The sequence below is a fragment of the Myotis brandtii genome, unplaced genomic scaffold (genome assembly GCF_000412655.1).
Source record: "Myotis brandtii unplaced genomic scaffold, ASM41265v1 scaffold115, whole genome shotgun sequence".
In the NCBI taxonomy this organism is placed as follows: Eukaryota; Metazoa; Chordata; class Mammalia; order Chiroptera; family Vespertilionidae; genus Myotis; species Myotis brandtii.
Genome location: NW_005353967.1, coordinates 14,614,307 through 14,632,802, shown reverse-complemented (window position 1 = coordinate 14,632,802; position 18,496 = coordinate 14,614,307). Strand labels below are relative to the sequence as shown.

Here is an 18,496-nt window from a genome sequence, read left to right as displayed (position 1 = left end):
GGAAAATGCAGCTATTTCCTGTTTGGCATTAGGTAGATAAAACACTCATGAATTTGACTTTTGAAATACTTTCCATGCAAGTGTTTGGCATTGTACAAACACCGTTAAGTTTCGTCTGGTTTGGTTTGTCTACAAGGTAAAGACAGAAGGAAAGGCTAAGGACCAAGAACTCCCAAACCAGGAAATCAGACTGAGGGTCATAACGCTGTGCGTGTTCCCCCAGAATGTATAACCCTATCAAACAGAACAGGCAGATTTTCTAAACTAAATTCTCTCATTGGTACTGTAAAACCTAGTTGAAAACCCATGTCGAGCTAAACAGAGAATAGGACAAGTCCCCTTCTCATGTCAGTGATGAGGCAAGTTAGTAAAAATTCATGGACTCAGAACACAGAGTGGAGCATAAGTAAGTTTACAGTTGGGAGTATGCAAGACAGTTTATTCTTATGTTATTATTTATTAATTATTGTATTATTTTCCATACAGACAACTGTAAACCTACTTTTGCCCCATCCTGTATAAACTGGAGGAGACTCAGAGATCATTTAGTCCAGCGGTTCTCAACCTGTGGGTCGCGACCCCTTTGGGGGTTGAACGACCCTTTCACAGGGGTCGCCTAAGACCATCGGAAAATACATATATAATTACATATTGTTTTTGTGATTAATCACTATGCTTTAATTATGTTCAATTTGTAACAATGAAATTGGGGGTCACCACAACATGAGGAACTGTATTAAAGGGTTGCGGCATTAGGAAGGTTGAGAACCACTGATTTAGTCCATCCTGTGTTCTAAAGAAAGTGGCAGTGGAAGTGACTAGTCAAATAGGTTAAGAAAATGTATTGTTATATAAAATTAAACAAGTGTATTTATATGCAGTTACCTACTTTATGACTCCTCAAAGAATATGACCTTGTATGCGCGGTTCCAGACTTATTTCACAATGGAATTCTTTCCCACTGACTATTAATGATTTACAGAACTAATGGCTAGCAGAACAACGTTTCAGGTACCCTGATCTAGTCTAAGCCCTTCATTTTGCAGAAGAGAAAAGGCCTCTTAGCAACTTTTCAGGGGGCTACCTGGGCAACAAGAGTCTCTGGTGGGCCCAGAGCTGTTGCATTAGATCAGGCCTCCAGGACTCTGGAGAGGGGAGGAGCCTGGGAAGCAGCTCACAACACAAGTGCCCTCCCTGCTTCCCAAGCTGCAGGAACAGCTGAATCAGAGCTCTCCAATGTGTCCATTCTAGCCTCAGGGCAGTGAAACAATCACTTCAGATTTATTTCCATAAAACCTTTCACTTTCACAATCTCTCCCACGTGTCTTCCGAGTCTGCCAATGGACACTGTTCCAGCACTCAGAGATGAAGACAATCTTGAAATCAAGCCTATACATTCATTTCAGCAGTTTTGTGCTCACATGCTTTCAGAGAGCATGAATCCTTAAAATAGCAAGCCAGTCTCTTCATAATTAAGTTAAAGCGCTTATCACAAAATGTAGCTCCAAACTACGAAATCATTAATTCTGTTTGGATCCAAAATTCCTCGGTCACGAAGAGAATCCAGTGCTTAATTTGTGCCGATAATATGATGCTAGTGACTATTTTTATGTATGTGCATTTTTAAAATAGCCCAAGCAAACAGAATTTACAGAAGGCTCCTCCTACAAAATTCTCATTTGACACATATTATACACTAACTTGTTCTGTTATCTTATTTCCATGCTCAGTTGTAAACAACTCTCAGGCCAGGACTACTTAGACATCTAATTGCCTGCCGAGCTAGGAACTAGACCATGTCTTGCTACAGGAACTACTACATAAATATTTAATGGAAGATTGGGACTGATAATAGGGCACCTTCTAAAAAGATATACCATATACTGTGAAAAGATTATCTCCTACCAAATGAATTAGAAGATAAGGTATGCCTTCCTTTTCTCTTTCTCCTCCTCCTCCTCCTTCTCTTCCTCCTTCTCTCTCTCTCTCTCTCTCTCTCTCTCTCTCTCTCTCTCTCCCCCATTTGTTTTGCAGGTCTTTCACAAACATCAAAACCTCTAGGTGACCATTCAGAAGGCCGAGAGCAGCTACTCCAAATGACTCAGGAGCTCTGCATGCACCAAGAGTGCTGCTGGCGTGGCTTGCAGAATTTGCTCCATCTTTAGTCTTAGTGCTATCAAGTGAACTTCCCCAAATGTGACATTTCCATGGACTGACATTTCGGGAACACAAAAGCAAACTGTGTATGGAGCAGTGTCCTTGGGGCAGGTGCACTAGGGATGTGTGTGTTCCCTCGGGGCACCAGCTGTTCCTTCCCCAGGCGATTCCTGTGTGATGCAAACAAGGAAATCTGTGAACTTGGTCCAAAATGCTCAACTGGGGCTCCTTTACACACAGCCTCCAGTGAAACCTGTTTGATTAAGAAAGGGCTGGCAAAGTGCAGGTTTAGAGGACTTTCTATACCAAGGCAGTCCTCGGAATGTTCATTTTTATCTTAACCCCTCAGACAATTAAACCCACAAGGCACTGTTTAGAGGCAAACTCAGTTGGAGTCTCTAAAATGAGGGGTGATACAACTGCGGACAGGGGTCATAGCCAATAAAGCACCACCTTCCCCGGGTCTTTTTTGTTCATTTTTAATTAGATACTTTCATTTTTAAATCATGTGTAGACTCTCTTGTTGTGTTTTCTGTAATCAATTATCTCATCAGTTCTGAGTAATTGCAGCTCTTTAACATAAGTTGGAATAGTTTATTAAAATAACATTATTTTTGTCTTGTGTTTATGTGAGTTTCTCCAGTCCCTGTGGTCATTTCTAAGTGTACTTCCCCAGGGGCACTTCTTTCTTTCTCACATTTTTCTATGACCAAAGAAATCTGACTTCCCAGCAATAGAAATTACCCTAAGGTCACAACAAAGAAAACAAAGGCATAAGCCCTGGAGTATGATGTTTGGGGAAACTTGATGGTTGCCTGGGTAACATTTAATTAGTCCTGGGTTGCGGCTGAGGGTGGGGGTGCTGGTACCTGGGTAACCTTTGTCACTACCACTAAATCTGTGGTTGAACAATCAAACTGCAATGCTTGTTATGATTTCTATTCTCATTCTTTTCTTTAGGAATTTGAGGAAATCTAAATCTCTCTTCTCTTCTCTCTTCTCTTTCACACACACACACACACACACACACACACACACACACACACACGTTTGCAAATTAAGAAAACACTCAGTGTTTCCTAAAGCTGTGAATGAAATTTTTCCAACTGAATACTAAACAGTGGAACGCCTTATTCTTCAATCTATCCCTTTACAATTACTTGCTTATTAATAAGCACTCAAAAATAGTACTTGACATTTTAAAAAGGAAATCTCTGAGTTTACGCTTTATTCCTCTTCCACCATTATTTCTAGCATGCCTTCATAAATGCTGAACAAACTGCCCCAGAGAGAAACATGCAAAACTGGACAGTAAAGAGTAAAGGGACTGTACTTGCTAGGTGGTTTGCTGATATTGAGTGCTATAAAAAAACACACACACACAAACAAAAAAACCCTGTACTAGCAAAAACCATGGGCTCTCTTTGGTTTCTGCAATGAAGACAAAAGCTGCCCTGGATTGGCAGTGTTAGAAGCTGTTTTGTAATGCACTTAGTTGGATTTAATGGCAAATTACTGACATCCCCCCCAAATGGTTACTGGGCCCAGGCAGCCAATTTTCTGCCACCTTCCTGCCTATGCGTGTCTATGCTGAGTGGCTCCACAGTGCCCATTAGGAACAGCTTGAGAGCCATTACAGTCGGTAGGGTAAAACATCCTTTTTACTAAAAAAAAAAAAAAAGTGAGATGAGTAGGTATTTCTAGGGTGGTCTGAACAAGCCATCAGCAACCCCAAGGAATGAAGGCACCTGAGTGGCAATGAAACACCGTGTTATTCTTTTTTGTTGGCCGAACCTGCATCAGAAAAAAATACATCCCTGTGTGAGGATCTCTGGATATAAAGAATCCCCACGTTTCAAAGTTGTGCAAAATGTAAACCTCGCAGGAATTATGCCTTGTGTAGCACACACTATAAATTCTCGTTCTTCTCTTTGGAAAGTTTGGCCCTTTCATCCTTCCAAAGGCATTCAGTTGGGGGCGACCAGGCAGTTGACGGGAGGAATGAATGGGAGCACTGGAGCAGGAGCGGCTGCTGATTACTCCCTCCCCCAACTGCAGCCCACAGGCTGGGGAAGCTGAGGGCAAAGGGCAAGTGTAAGAAAGGCGAGTGATTTGCATGAAAATAGGAGTCTCCTTCCCAGGCGGGCGGCATTGACCTCAAGGGATGCTAAACAGAGGTCTGGTTACTTCAACACAGATAACGCTCTTGATTTGTCATTTTCTTCTAATACTGGGATTCCTTCCATAACCTTAGATGACGACGCCATGAGAAACAGTGAGCTGAGCGGTGTTGGCATGTGGGCAGGTGCCTGTACCCGTGTGTGCGCACCTGAGAGAGAAAACATGAGGATCAAGTTCCCTCTGAAATCGCAGGCTCCTTGAGGGTTAAGTCAGCCTCTAGGATGCAACCGAACATGCATTTGTGTGCTTTATTGTTAAAGGATGGGAGCTGGGCTGAAAACACGTTCATTACTCCCTGATCTCCATTAGAGCAGCTAATGCATTCTAGGCACATACTATTAGGCTATAACTCTGTACAACGACAGACTAAACATACAAGTCTAGACAGAGAAAGGAGACGACTGAAAATAGCCTTAGATCTCTGCTACAGGCGTTTTAGCATTTCCTTATCATTCTACTGGCAAATAGCATAAAACCTGGCCTCATTAATGTCAAAGGGAGTAGAGGATTCGCATGACTTAAATTCAAGGGTCTTGATTTGAATTCTCCACTAGAAAACAATCTCCAGGCCAGATAGTTTTAGCAGTCACTCAGCACAAATCTGACCGTGCTCAGCTGTGGTTTGTTTATCTTCCAGAGAAAAGGCCTGGGTTCTTAAACAGAACCACCCATGTACACATTACAAAATCAATCACATTGTAGGCAGGTTTGTGTGAACGGGATCTAGGAGTTTTATAAAGCCAGTGACAAAATGTAAACATGCCAAGGTCTTACTATTTATTCAGTTGCCTAAAAAAATAAACTGCCAGAAATCTTGGTTTCTTAAAACTGGCAAAGTTTTACAGTTACTTGCTGATTGGAGAGAACAGAAGAAAGAATCGTGTGGTAGAATGGAGTGGAAGAAGTTGCAAGGGAACAGAGTATGTGACCCCAAATACGCCACTTTGGCGCGTGGAATTTCTTGAGCGGAAGGCAAGATCCCACGGATTCAAGAAAAACTTTTACTTTTCCCTTAACTACCTAGGAGAATTTAATTAGGGGGCCTGGCTCATAGAAAGAGCTATTAACAAAGATAACCTTTACTTGAATGACCTACCTGTATAGGCAGGGCAAACATCTAATTACCAAATGTCCGCTCTTATTGTCCTATAAATTACCCTCCTCCTCTTTGAAGCTCCAGGCCTTTATTGCATTACTTGGGGGGCGGGGGGGCATAAAACCCTCACCGACACAACTTGCCCTTCCTTGGGTCTTTGTGAGGTTAAATTTGTTTTTCTCCTGTTAATCTGTCTTTGTCAATTTAGCTAATAGAACAGCTAACAGAACCTATAAAGGTAGATGAACATATTTTCCTCCCCTACACATGAATAGATTATCACAGTGAGAAAGCAGACTAGCACCCTCACCCACATCAGCATCTTCCCATGGGCACCAACAGGACCATTTTGAAATGATTTTTGACCCTGCTCTATGGTTTACTACGCCAGCACCTTAGCATTATGCCGCCTTTTTGCTCTCACATCCAAAGGATCTTCCTAAACTCAGTCATGGAATGTTGCTGCCCCCTACACATAATCAGCAGCGATGTTCCTTCTGATCATGCTGAAGGCAATTGTTTCTCTGAGAAACATCTTTAATACAAACTTTAATATCATTACAAAAAGAAAGTTAGCCAATATCTAAATCCAGTATTTCCCATAGATAATAATAATCACCAAATATACAAGTCAAATAGATATTCAATAAGGGAGACAATTTTAACACTAGCTCACATTTATTGTTTTACTATGTGACAAGCACTGTTTCAAGATCTTTACATGCATTAATTCATTTGATCCTCATGAAAATTCTGAAGTATTATAAATCCCTGCTTTATAAGCTGAGGCATGAAATGATTAAGTGACTTGTCCGAGATCCTCTAGCAAATGATTGTCAGAGCGAGGATCCAGAATCTGCACTCTTAATCACTATGCTATGTTGCTGGTGAGGATTTGAATTCTCAAAATGTTTTAATTATTTTATTAGGCAGAAGACACAATGATGGAAAAGAGAATATTAAAATTAATTTTCCTTCTGGTATCCCTTGTCCTGGGAATGGTTTGTGTTTGTTTGTTGTTTTGAAATGATGTTTGTCTAACACCAATAATCATGGGGCACTTCTTATAATCCCTAGGAGACATCCTGCTCTATTGTTATATGTAGGTGACAATAAAAGTTAAATTAGGGGAAGAATCAAATTGGAATGGAAAATGAAGCATGGTACCTAACTCTACTCTTGTGGTAAGACTTATAAAAATGATTTTCATCCAACATAATTAAGATACAAAAACATGCTATATGTGTAAATAAAACTTTTAGGACAGTATTTGAATTCATAAATATAAGCAAACATAAGACCGTCGCTCTGTTTTGAAAAGATTCAAGTGTTCAACATTCACTGGAGTGGAAGCCTGAGGAGTGTTGGTGAAAAGGCCTCATGTTTCCTCTCACAATGACTGGTCTTGCTGGAGCCCAGCCTAGATGTGGCCAGGCATGGTTTTACATCGGGGCACACAGCAGATGTTTGTTGAAGGATTTTTAGGGAAGGCAATGTTGCAACAGGATTTGGAAAATAAGATGGCCTTAGATGACTGACCATCCCAAGAATCAAAGTATGCCAGAGCTGGTCAGATCCGAGGGCTCACATCCTGGAGAACGGCGGGGGGGTTGTACCTACAACCTCACCATTCATACCATGCGACCCCCACTTATGCAGAGAAAGCATCACAGTCCAGGTTCCTGCTTAAAGGATATTTGTTCAAGATGACTAAACCTTTCAGGGTGGTCTTGAATGAGACCTGCAATCCTGAAGAAATAGGCAAAATGAACTTCAAAACCACATCTAAAAACTAGTACATTAGGCTATGTTGCTGGTGAGGATTTGGATTCTCAAAATTTTTTAATTATTCTAATAGGCAGAAGACACAATGATGGAAAAGAGAGTATTAAAGTTAATTTTCCTACATGAGCTGTTAGGTGCATTTGAGGCAATCACCAGTCTTTTATAAGCCATCTCTAGACACAGCACCCAGCACAGCACTGATACAAGTAGGTAGGTAACCAGCCCTTACTGTAGGTGACAGGAAAAGGAGGGAGAATGGTACATTAGGCTAACGTGGTGGTTTGGGGGAGACTTGACCTTCCTAGTCCACTAGAGTAATGCTAGGTCTTTGGTCCAAAAACAGTTAATTCTTTAGTAATTCTTGCAGCCTTGCATTTTGCAATACACAGCTGTCATTCTATAAAGTCAATCCAAGTATGAATGAGCACAATGGGAATCACAGGCTTTGTTTACACCCCCCCCCCAAACAAAACAAAAGAAGTAGTCTTACAAACAGTCATAGTAAGAAAGCCAGAACAACCTACAGAGAAAGGATAATAAAAGCTTGAATTTACATTTTGAAACATACTTGTTGGAAAAGGGTACTTCCCTTATTTTCCTTTTTGTGAGATGATTTTAAAAGTTATGGAGATATGCAAGACACAAAAATACAACACAGTAACAATAAGAGAAACACATACTGTACCTTTACTTCAGCAAACCATGTGCCATCTGATAATTCCAGGATCATTCTCGCTTTTCTCAATACAAAGAGCTGATTTTGCAAGTGGCTTTGCAGCAGATTTAACTTTTAATGAGGCAATTCTTGCTATGTTTTTCTTAGCACATTTACACGATTCCATGTTTTGGGTCCACAATTCATTTGCTAACTAGAATACATAGAATTTTATTCTAATATCAAACTCAGAGAGAAGAACTGGGTCTGTCTCATGGGCATACTGCTGCAGACAAATGTGATTCATAAAGGCACTGACATTCTGTAAGTGGTTTCAAATCTCAGTATGGACAAGGCTAATTGAACATGATGTGGTCAGTCAAAAAGAGGCAGAGCCCATTCCTGATTTTATATCAATGCCAATAAAATTAGCAATCATACAACAAAATCATGTAGACAGAAAAGAGTATGCTCTACTCTATTTTACATAAAATTTAAGTGATATTCAAGAAATAAAATGGAACATAGTAGCTATGAATGATCAAAGAGCTTTGGAGAAAATCATCCCAGGTTTGGAGTCCTTATGGGCCAGCAATTCTACTCATAATCCTAAATGTAACCAACTGAGAGAAATCACATAAAATTTAAGTGATATTCAAGAAATAAAATGGAATATAGTAGCTATGAATGATCAATGGCAGAGCTTTGGAGAAAATCATCCCAGGTTTGGAGTCTTTATGGGCCAGCAATTCTGCTCATAATCCTAAATGTAACCAACTGACAGAAATATGGGTCACTGTTCTCAAGAGGAAGATAAGATGAGTGAGTCCAACTACATTCTCAGGCCTAGAGGTCAGAGTGAGGCAAGAGAGTAAGAAGCTAGGAAAATCCTTTGGCAAGTGGCATGAGGAAACTGAGACAGACAGCGAAACAGATGGCTGAGCAATTTACAGCAAGCTAATAAATCCCAAGATCTCATCTTTCCTAACCAAGGACACTTAGGATCAAATAATTTACACATTCGAGACCAAGCTGGGATAGACTGGCCTCAGTCCCAGTCCCTTTCCAGTGACATTCTTTGAAGGTGAAACTGACCAGAGAATGACCCTGGTCCCTCTATATCAGCGGTTCTCAACCTGTGGGTCGTGACCACTTTGGCGGTCGAACGACCCTTTCACAGGGGTCACCTAAGACCATCCTGCATATCAGATATTTACATTACGATTCATAACAATAGCAACATTACAGTTATGAAGTAGCAACGAAAATAATTTTATTGTTGGGTCACAACATGAGGAACTGTATTTAAAGGGCCAGAAGTTTGAGAACCACTGCTCTATATGCTTATTTTGATGCATCGACATGTCAAAGGACACACCTGGAAAGCTGATGAATATTCTATTGAGATCCTCCCCTAAAATTCCCATCTTTAGAAAACAGATAAAAACCCTTAAGGCAAAGGACCCAGTGTGTGCTCTCCCTTGGGCATGCACATGCCTTCCCCCCACACCCCCCATCTTTCCTCAGGTGTGTATCTTTGCTTTATTTCTAAGCTCTAAAAGTTCCCAGGACACTTACAACCAGGGGAGCAGCAGGCAACGGCAGCTCATCCTGAGCAACCCCCGGAACCTGTCTGCAAGGGCCCTCCTTTTGCCTCTATAACTTGTTTCCTGAGTCCACACCGCCCAGCTGACTCACTGCTGCCTCTTTCTAAAGGACCAAGGCAGCTCTGCCTATGCTCACTCCTGTTGCTCTGATCTTGCCTCTTCTATCTTAAGCCTTTCCTTTGTTTCACTGTCCCCAGCTTTAATAAACATACCTCAAAATCACTGGGACTAGTATCGTGAAATATTTCCTGCATGAAGTCAAGAACCCACACATTCCAGACTGTGCCAGGGCAGACCTGCCTCAGTCCTGGTCCCTTTTCAGTGACTGGTTATTGGGAGCATCTTCACATATGAAAAATTTTTGTGTCCTTACCTTTAATTTCCTGTAGCACTCTTTTTCATTTCTGAAAGAAAGGCTATTTTAACAGCAATTGCAACCTCAGACTCTTTTACCTCTATTAAGAAAAGTGTATGATATTTCAAGGATGAAATTATGATGTATATTTTATTTTGAAATGCAGATGTTTCCTTTTTCTTGGGAGGGTGTTGGGTTGTGAGATTCTGGAAGCATCTAATTTATAGTCATAGCTTCATTTGAGTAACATGTAAGGTCAGAGTACAGTGAAGTAGCAAAAAATAATAATAATAATTAAAAAATACCCCAGAAGTTTAAAAACCTGTAAGAATACACAAAATATATAACCCACACAATGACAACTTAAGCTGAATTTCTTAAAATATGGCTTCTGACTAACCTAATCTATATATATAAAAGCCCAGCAACCAGAACGGCGGAATGACCAGAACGACCAGAACAACTGGTGACTATGACGCACATTGCGGCAGCCAACCAGCCTGATCTGGGCCTGATCAGCCCCCAACACCCCGATCAGGGGCGGGGCCGGCTGCCAACAGTCTGCAGCCTCCCATCCCCACTGGCCTGGCCCAATGGGCCCCCATTGGAGCAGACCGGCCAGACCCCCCTTGTGCACAAATACAAAGAATCCTTCAGCAATAAGAGAAAGTCTTTTTTGATAACCCAGGCAGAGTTTTCCAGTCAATGGCCTATTTCCCCATCCTTTCAAATTCTAAGTTGACTAATACTAAACCCAAGTCTCACCTGGGACCTCAGGAGAGAATCTTGCAGAGTGTCGAGATACAAAAAGTTTCAGTTCTTGGTCTAAGTTGCATTCAATCAGGTTTGTGTCCCATGATCGGATTCCTAAGGAGGAAAAGGAAAACAGTTGACAGACTTCCAGTTGATCATTTCAGAATGGTTAGGAAAGCATCACTGTGACAAGTCTCAGGCTTTCAGGAAGGATGTGGAAACTCCTTTTCTGAAGAGCGTGGTGATGGGATGCCCACAAGATGGGAGGGCCAGGGAGTTCTCTCCACCAGGCCGCAAAGGAGGGATAACTAGCAATGTGGACTGAACTTCTGTCCCTTGTAAAGTGTAAATGCAGCTTTTCTGCAAGAGTAAAAGAAAACAGTTATTAGGAAAATGACAGGCTTTCCTCCATCAAGGGAATAGAAAGGACAGAAAGATGGTGAGTTCTGAAGCAGTTAAGAGGCCACCAGACAATCTGGCTTCCCCGTGGTCTACTTGTAAGTGGCAAGAAAATGTAGGATGAGGGTGGGAAAGCCAGCGGCACAGGGGCTGGCATTCGAGCCCAGGCCTTTGCTTTTTAAATGTTCCTGCAGTGTGCCTATGCATTTTGTGTGCATGTACAGTTTCTTTTCTTTATCCATCCCACTTCTGACCTTAGTTTGTTAACCCCTGGATATCAATGAAAAGTTTGTGTGATCTTTGATGAAAAGGCTGGATCTCAGTCTTCAAGACTTAGCCTGTCTGTCCTCCCAGGCATTTATTTTACCTGCTCAGGTTGGCAAGCAGTTCTTTCATTCACAATTGTTAGTTGTGTTGCATTTTCTCATCCAGAGACAAAGAAATGTGGCCACTTTTTATACTTCATAAACTTTCTACAGAGTTGGGGGCCATGCACTGTCTATTCCCACAGAAGCTCACTGCTGCCTCTTTCTAAAGGACCAAGGCAGCTCTGCCTATGCTCACTCCTGTTGCTCTGATCTTGCCTCTTCTGTCTTAAGCCTTTCCTTTGTTTCACTGTCCCCAGCTTTAATAAACATACCTCAAAATCACTGGACTAGTATCGTGAAATATTTCCTGCATGAAGTCAAGAACCCACACATTCCAGACTGTGCCAGGGCAGACCTGCCTCAGTCCTGGTCCTTTGTCACTAGGCTGGAAGCTGGGGTGAGAGGATACCCGGGCAAGGACTGCTGTTGCCCTCCCTCCCTAGTCTCCTCCTTCTTGCCCCTCTGCCCTCCTCTCTCCTGCCCTCCCAAAGGAGATGCAGAAAGGAGCCCAGAGGACATCAGAGAAGGGAAATCTGAGGAGCAAGCCAGTGTCAACTGAGGAACCACAAAACACTGGTGGAGTGGGTATGTGTTTTATATATTTTTATATTTCCCCAAATAACTAGATGGCTCATGGTAGAGCCAGTGTGTAGTATCCATAATTGTACCTTTGCACGGGCATACTTAACTGCCAGGAACAAATCTCTGGAACTACAATCATTTACTACATACCTACTAAGGGCAGGGCTTGAAAGTAGGTATAACACAGCTAGTGAATTATCATTTTTGCTGGTCATTAGTCGGGTGCACAGACTTGGAAGTACATACAGGAGTGCGTTATTTAAATACACCTCTAAATCCTAAATGCATATCTGCATTTATTCCCATTTATCTCTTGTTCATTCTTCCTATCTTGCAAAGAATCAAGGTAGATTAGATTAGATAGGTGGAAAGGAAAGAAGGAAGGAAGGAAGGAAGGAAGGAAGGAAGGAAGGACACCCAGGCAAAAGATATAATTATGGATACTATATACTGGCTCTACCATGAGCCATCTAATTATTTGGGGAAATATAAAAACATATAAAAATATAAGAAAGAATACACACACATTACAAAATATTCTGGAAACTCAGTTGACTATACATCAAAAATATCTTCAGCCCTAGCCAGTGTTGCTAAGTGGTTAGAACACTGGCCTGCACACTAAAGGGTCTCGGGTTTAAGTCCCAGTCAAGGGCGCCCAAAAAAATATGTATATGTATTCAGATTATACACCAAACACTTTTTCAACTATGAAGAATATTTTCCAATAGATGTATGTCCACCATAGGGAGGGAGAAATTTCTCCACAGTAATCCGTGGGAAAGACTTGCGTTATTTAAATACACCTCTAAATCCTAAAAATAAATGCATATCTGCATTTATTCCCATTTATCTCTTGTTCATTCTTCCTATCTTGCAAAGAATCAAGGTAGATTAGATTAGATAGGTGGAAAGGAAAGAAGGAAGGAAGGAAGGAAGGAAGGAAGGAAGGAAGGAAGGAAGGAAGGAAGGAAAGAGTTAACATTCGTAAAGAGAGGCTAAATTATAAGGGAGAATTTTATGAGTCTCCCTGGAAACATTATCAGTCTCAGTTTGCATTTGTGCTAATGGAGTATTTAAATTTTAACAAGAAAGGCATGTTGAGATATCGAGGATCTTTTTAGTGCAGAAATGATAAATGGGTTCTTTTTGTTTCACAGAGAGCTTGACAGGTTGAGGGGTCTGAATTCATTAGAATATTTTACTTCAATCTAAACATACACTATTTACTCATCTAGTGTGAAAAATTGAGGAGTCCTGTCTGAGCTGCTTAATTAGTAATTGTTGATTGGATTCTCTGTGCTCAGGTCTGAGTTCTACTTTGTCTTCTGGCTTGTCAAGTTGGGTCAATAAGTTAATAATGAGACATATGTATTGAAATTAAATTCATACAATTTTTCTGCCTTTGTTCTGAGTAATGTCCAACGTGCTACACCATTTGAATGACTTCATCTAGGGTTAGACTTAGACTTGCTCTTACATTGTTGCTTGCCATTTTTCCGTTGGCCTCAATTAACTTGTCATGACATGTGCAATGAAATCCTTGTGTTATATTTCATAAAGTTCCTGGTTATATGATCTGTAATTTAGCAATGGAAAAAGTATGAAATAATAGAAAAACCATTTAGTAATTTTTAAATTACACTAGTAAACAGCTGCTAAAAAATATTTCCCATTTTAATTCACCCAATGAAACTAAAAAATTAAGGTTCTCTTTTCAAGGGAGCAATTTCTAGCCAAATTATTTCTTAGCAATGCATAATCACTACTACCACTTATAAAATAAAGGTTATAATGGATTTATTGGTTATTTTAGTTAGGAAATTTTTGGAGTTATACCACTTTCTATACCAATTTTAGAAATAAAATACTTTGGAATTATTTTGTACCTTTTAATGAATAATATCAGTAAAGAGAAATAGTATTTCTCAATGAAGGTTCATGCTGCATTTAGTAGATTATATATCTTCCCTTTGTGTCTAAGAGGAAGCCACTAGTGGGCCCTCTAAAGCTTGTAGGACAAAAAAAATATGTATCTTCTTTGGCCCTTCCCACATTCTCCCCTGAATTCAGAGAGGGAATAGTAGAGTGCTGGCTTTCAAAAGCAGGTCATCCTGGTCTCTGATGGGTTGTAGAGAAGCCAGGATAAATTCCGGGCCCTTTTCTGATGACTCCCCCACACCGCCCCCCCTCCCCCCAGGAAACAACAGGTCAAGCTCTTCCCTGAGGCTTTGCTACTCCAACACTCCATGGAGACTGTGCTCCTTACTGGCTTACCCAAGTGGGGGCAAAAGAGCAACTCCATCCTTTGGAGGAGACAAACCTCCACTTTTTAAACTATGGCCAGGCATCCTGAGAACTCTCCCACCTAATCTGGAAGGAGTGCCATCACTCTGTCACCAGTTCTCCAGTCACAGAGATCAGGGGGTAACAAAGGATCTTTCTCTCTCAGCTCTCCGACCTCAGGGGGTAGTAGTGCACAAAGGGCAGGCTAGAGTGCACATGAAGTTTTAGGTGGAAAAAGAAGAAAAGGCTGTACGTATGTGTATGTATGTGTGTGTATGGGGGGTGGAGGGTGGGGCGGGTGTCACTGTCAAAGTGAACAATGAGGAGCCAGGAGAAGTCAAAGTGAACAATGAGGAGCCAGGTTCCCTAACTTTATACTGGTTAGATCTGGCCAAGTTTATCAGTCATGCAAGCATTCTGCAGGATTCTTTCATGAAACCAACAATTTTTTTAAAAAAACCTTCCATTTAAAGGCTAAAAGCTATCTTCCTAAAAGAGACAGTAGATTGAAGAAAGCAGAAGCTCATGACCACGCATTCCATGTTGAAATGGCCCGTGCGTTCTATCTGACAGTTACTTGGGCCTTTGACAAGTTGATTTTCCTCCATGAGCTTTAGTTACCCCCTCTGAGAAACTGGCTTTTCAATATTTTCTACAAGTATCTAAGTGATTAATCTATACCCCTAAGATTCTGCTTATAAAACTATGCTAAAAAGTGATCAAGTCTGGTTGATATCATAAATTAAAGAAACAAAATTAAAACAAAGGAAATGCTAAATTCAAGGTTTTATTTCTCAGATAAAAGTTGTCCTATTTTTTTCCTTGACCTAACCTTTGAATTACTTTCTTCCTTTTTTTTAAGCCAACAAGGTGACGTTCATAATATATATTTTATGTATCATGCTAACAATATCTTACATTCGGAGCTCATCATTTTCAAACATTGATGATAAATAATATTAGTAAATATCACAAACAAAAGAAGTGATTTATAATAATTATTTTATTGGTCTAAAAGTTATAACTTATTTAAAAAGTAAGCTTTTGGACAAGATTAACAATGAATCATCAATTTAATGACCTTAAATTTGGGAAATGGCTTACATTTCAGCATGGATCATAGAACCCTTATACCATTAAGCAGTGCAAGCAGAAATCCATCTGCCTTTTGACTTTGAAAAGTATAAAGACGAATATAATAAATTTAACACTCTCTAACATTTCTTTTAATTCCCACCATGTGTTGATTTTTTTTCCTGTTGAAATAAAATGAAAACCAAACCCAAATTTTCCTGGGTTCTTAATTCTATTAGCCATCTTAGATTGAAAATATTCAATAAGGTAACATCAGAAAGTTCCAATGTATTAGCTAAAGTTGCATCTAAAAATTCAGGGCTGCCCTTGCCGGTTTGGCTCAGTGGACAGAGTGTTGGCCCACGGACTGAAGAGCCCTTGGCTCGATTCCGGGCATGTACCTTGGTTGTAGGCTTGATCCCTGGCCCTGGTCGGGCCCATGTGGGAGGCAACCAATTAATGTGTCTCTCTCACATGGATGTTTTTCTCTCTCCCTCTGTCTCTCCCCCTCCCTTCCACTCTCTCCACAAAATCAATGGGAAAATATCCTGTGGTGAGGATTAACAAAAGAAAATTTAAAAAATAAATAAAAATCCAGGGCAACAGACGTTACACAGTAGATGTATCTTTTTATGAACAAATCTTGCTGATTCCCAATGCTACCCAGAGGAAGGTTACACTCTTTAATAGTAATTGAAAGCATTAAACTGACAGCATTCCTTTGAAATAATAAAATGAAGCAGTGACAACTCCTTTCACAAGGCTTCAGTTTGCAAGGCATGGATGCAGGTAGTCTATGTCCTAAAATAAACTGGAGGAGTGGGGGCCCTGCTAAAACGGGATGGTTGTTAAGTTCATGTTGGGGACCAATTAGAGAGGGGGCAAAAAAGGTTCCAAGAAGCTGTAGGTGGTGGTAACGACAATGATTTGGCATAAAGTCCCGCATGACAAATGAAATAAATCTAGACCAATCTGAGGAAAGACTATTGTTTCAAACTTGAGATGAAATGACCAAACCTTACATTTTCCTTCTTGAATACAATTGAGTGACCATCTCTCTTCCTTGGTTTCAAGAAGCATTTACTAAGCATCCACATTGGGATGTTTCGGGCCTGTTGATTTACCGCATTACCACCATCTCTCTACAGATTGATTTTCTAGGCTTCCTCAATAATCGGATGGGGGAAAAAAATAACAAATAAATTAATTTAATGAAATAAATAATCGGATGGCAAAAATCCAAGTCACCAGGGTCTCCAAACCCACAGAGCACCAGCTGAGGTGGGAGGGCGAACAGGAAGCAGGAGTGACAGATGCTGAACTGCTTTCCCAGCCTGCAGCACACAATCAGAGCCACAGCCCCTGGAGCATCTCCATCTTGCTGCACACGGCGTGGCCCATAGGCGCCAGCAGCCACAGCAGTGGTATCAGAGTGACCTCTGGAGGAGGCCCAGCTGGGGCCCGAAGGCCGAGGCAGCAGCGTGTCAGGCCCGGGAAACAGAGCTGGCCTGTCCTGGTGCTAAGTCATCTCACACTGTCGGAAAAGCGATGGGACCACTTAGCACTGGAAGGCCCTGAAGCTTGAGCTGCATCCGAGACCCCGGGGCTCGGGAGAGCAATCTCCAGAGGAAAGCAGCATCTGTTACTGTGTGTAAGGAAATGGCTCTGCGACTCACTTGGCTGATTCTTAATGGGATCAATACAGCCATTTCGGAGTTCCATGCAGAACCTGACCAAATTAGGGAATGAAAACTCAGGAAGGCACGGTGATTGGAAAGGGAACGTGAGGGGTCTTCTGGGATTCCAGAAATGTCGGGTTCTTGCTCTGGGAAACACAGGTGTTTCCTGTGAAAATTTTGTGAAAATTCACCGAGTTCCTCATCTATGATACTTGCCTTTTCCTCTCTATATACCACTTCATTAAAAATGTTTAAAAATTAAAAGAAAATGTCAGGAAGACAAATCTGAACTTTATCACTAAGGGCTAGTAGTGTAAAAAAGAGGACATGTGTCCTTAAATGTGTCTATTTTATTCTCAAACGGAAGCAGCTTGAATGAACCCCGGAGGAATGAGATGCTGAAAGGATGATCAGCTGAGTAACAAAGCAGGGAGATAATTATGGTGGGAAGGTGATTTCTGAACCACCTCCCTGCATGGGCGCAGCCCACAAGTGGATGACTATACAAAGGCAAGCTCTGGACGCTGCTGTTTGATCTCGCTCTGAGGTCAGCCTGCCCTGCACTAACATAATGACAGGCCAGAAAACCAGTGCTGCTGCAGGGGTAGCACTTCTGTCACCAGTGGTGTGACCTTGAGCCGGTCCCCTCATCCTTCCTGCCTTCCTGGGCCCTCATCTCTAAAATGGGGATGATTGCCCCTCTCCTGGCACCACATCGGATGGTTATGAAAATTTTATAGACAGAAAAGCACCTCTTAATGTATCATTATCCCCTGGCAATGGTGCTGACACATACACACACAAAACAAAGCATTTTTTTTTAAAGCCAAAGTCATTGATTCATAAAGAGCCACACCCAAAGTCAGTACATGTGAAATGTTCCAAGGAGATAATGTGCAAATACACTAAATTAGAACAGATCAGATTAAAAGCTTATAGTTTGAAAATAAGGGTTATTGAGATGTTCCAATAAGGCATATCACTATTGAAATCTTTTATTCTTGGTTTTTTCCCCGATTAAAATAGTCTTAATTCTGTTCACTTTTTCTTTTTCTTTTTTTCTTTTTTAGCTGAAAGGGAAAATCTGTGCCTTAAAGTTAAACAAAAGAACCAGGTCTACAACTCCAGTCCCCACCCTGCAGCCTTTTGTTCTGGGGACAGCCAAATGCAGAGGCAAATGACTGACAAGCGTTTATTTTCTCATCTAAAATAAGGTTTTTCTTTTGGCTTTTGGGGAGAAGGGGGGGTGGAGGGTAACTGGGGCTTCGAGAACGCCCTTTGTCCGCCTCGGGCTGCCGTAGAGACCGCACTGCGGACTGCACCACGCCCACCCGCCGGTGTCTCCTGGCAGAAAAGCTCCAGCCGAACCCCAAGAGAAAAGAGCGCGGGCTGGGGCTGCAGGGGGACCGGGCGACCTCCGTCGGGGGCGAGGGGACGTCTGGGACGCCGGGGCTGCCAACCGGGGACTTGGAGCACAACAAAGCTGGGCTCAGGGAGAGGTGGGGGCACGCAGCAGCCT

The 18,496-nt window shown here is 41.5% G+C and overlaps 1 protein-coding gene across 1 annotated transcript in view; it reads right to left on the bottom strand.

Moving 5' to 3' along the window:
- Nucleotides 1-18,496, bottom strand: part of MAP1B (microtubule-associated protein 1B) — a 90,719-nt gene that overhangs the window by 70,846 nt on the left and 1,377 nt on the right. The window contains exon 2 of the mRNA XM_005857999.2: nucleotides 10,602-10,703. Coding sequence (XP_005858061.1) covers nucleotides 10,602-10,703 — 102 coding nt within the window. The remainder of the gene's footprint in view (nucleotides 1-10,601; nucleotides 10,704-18,496) is intronic.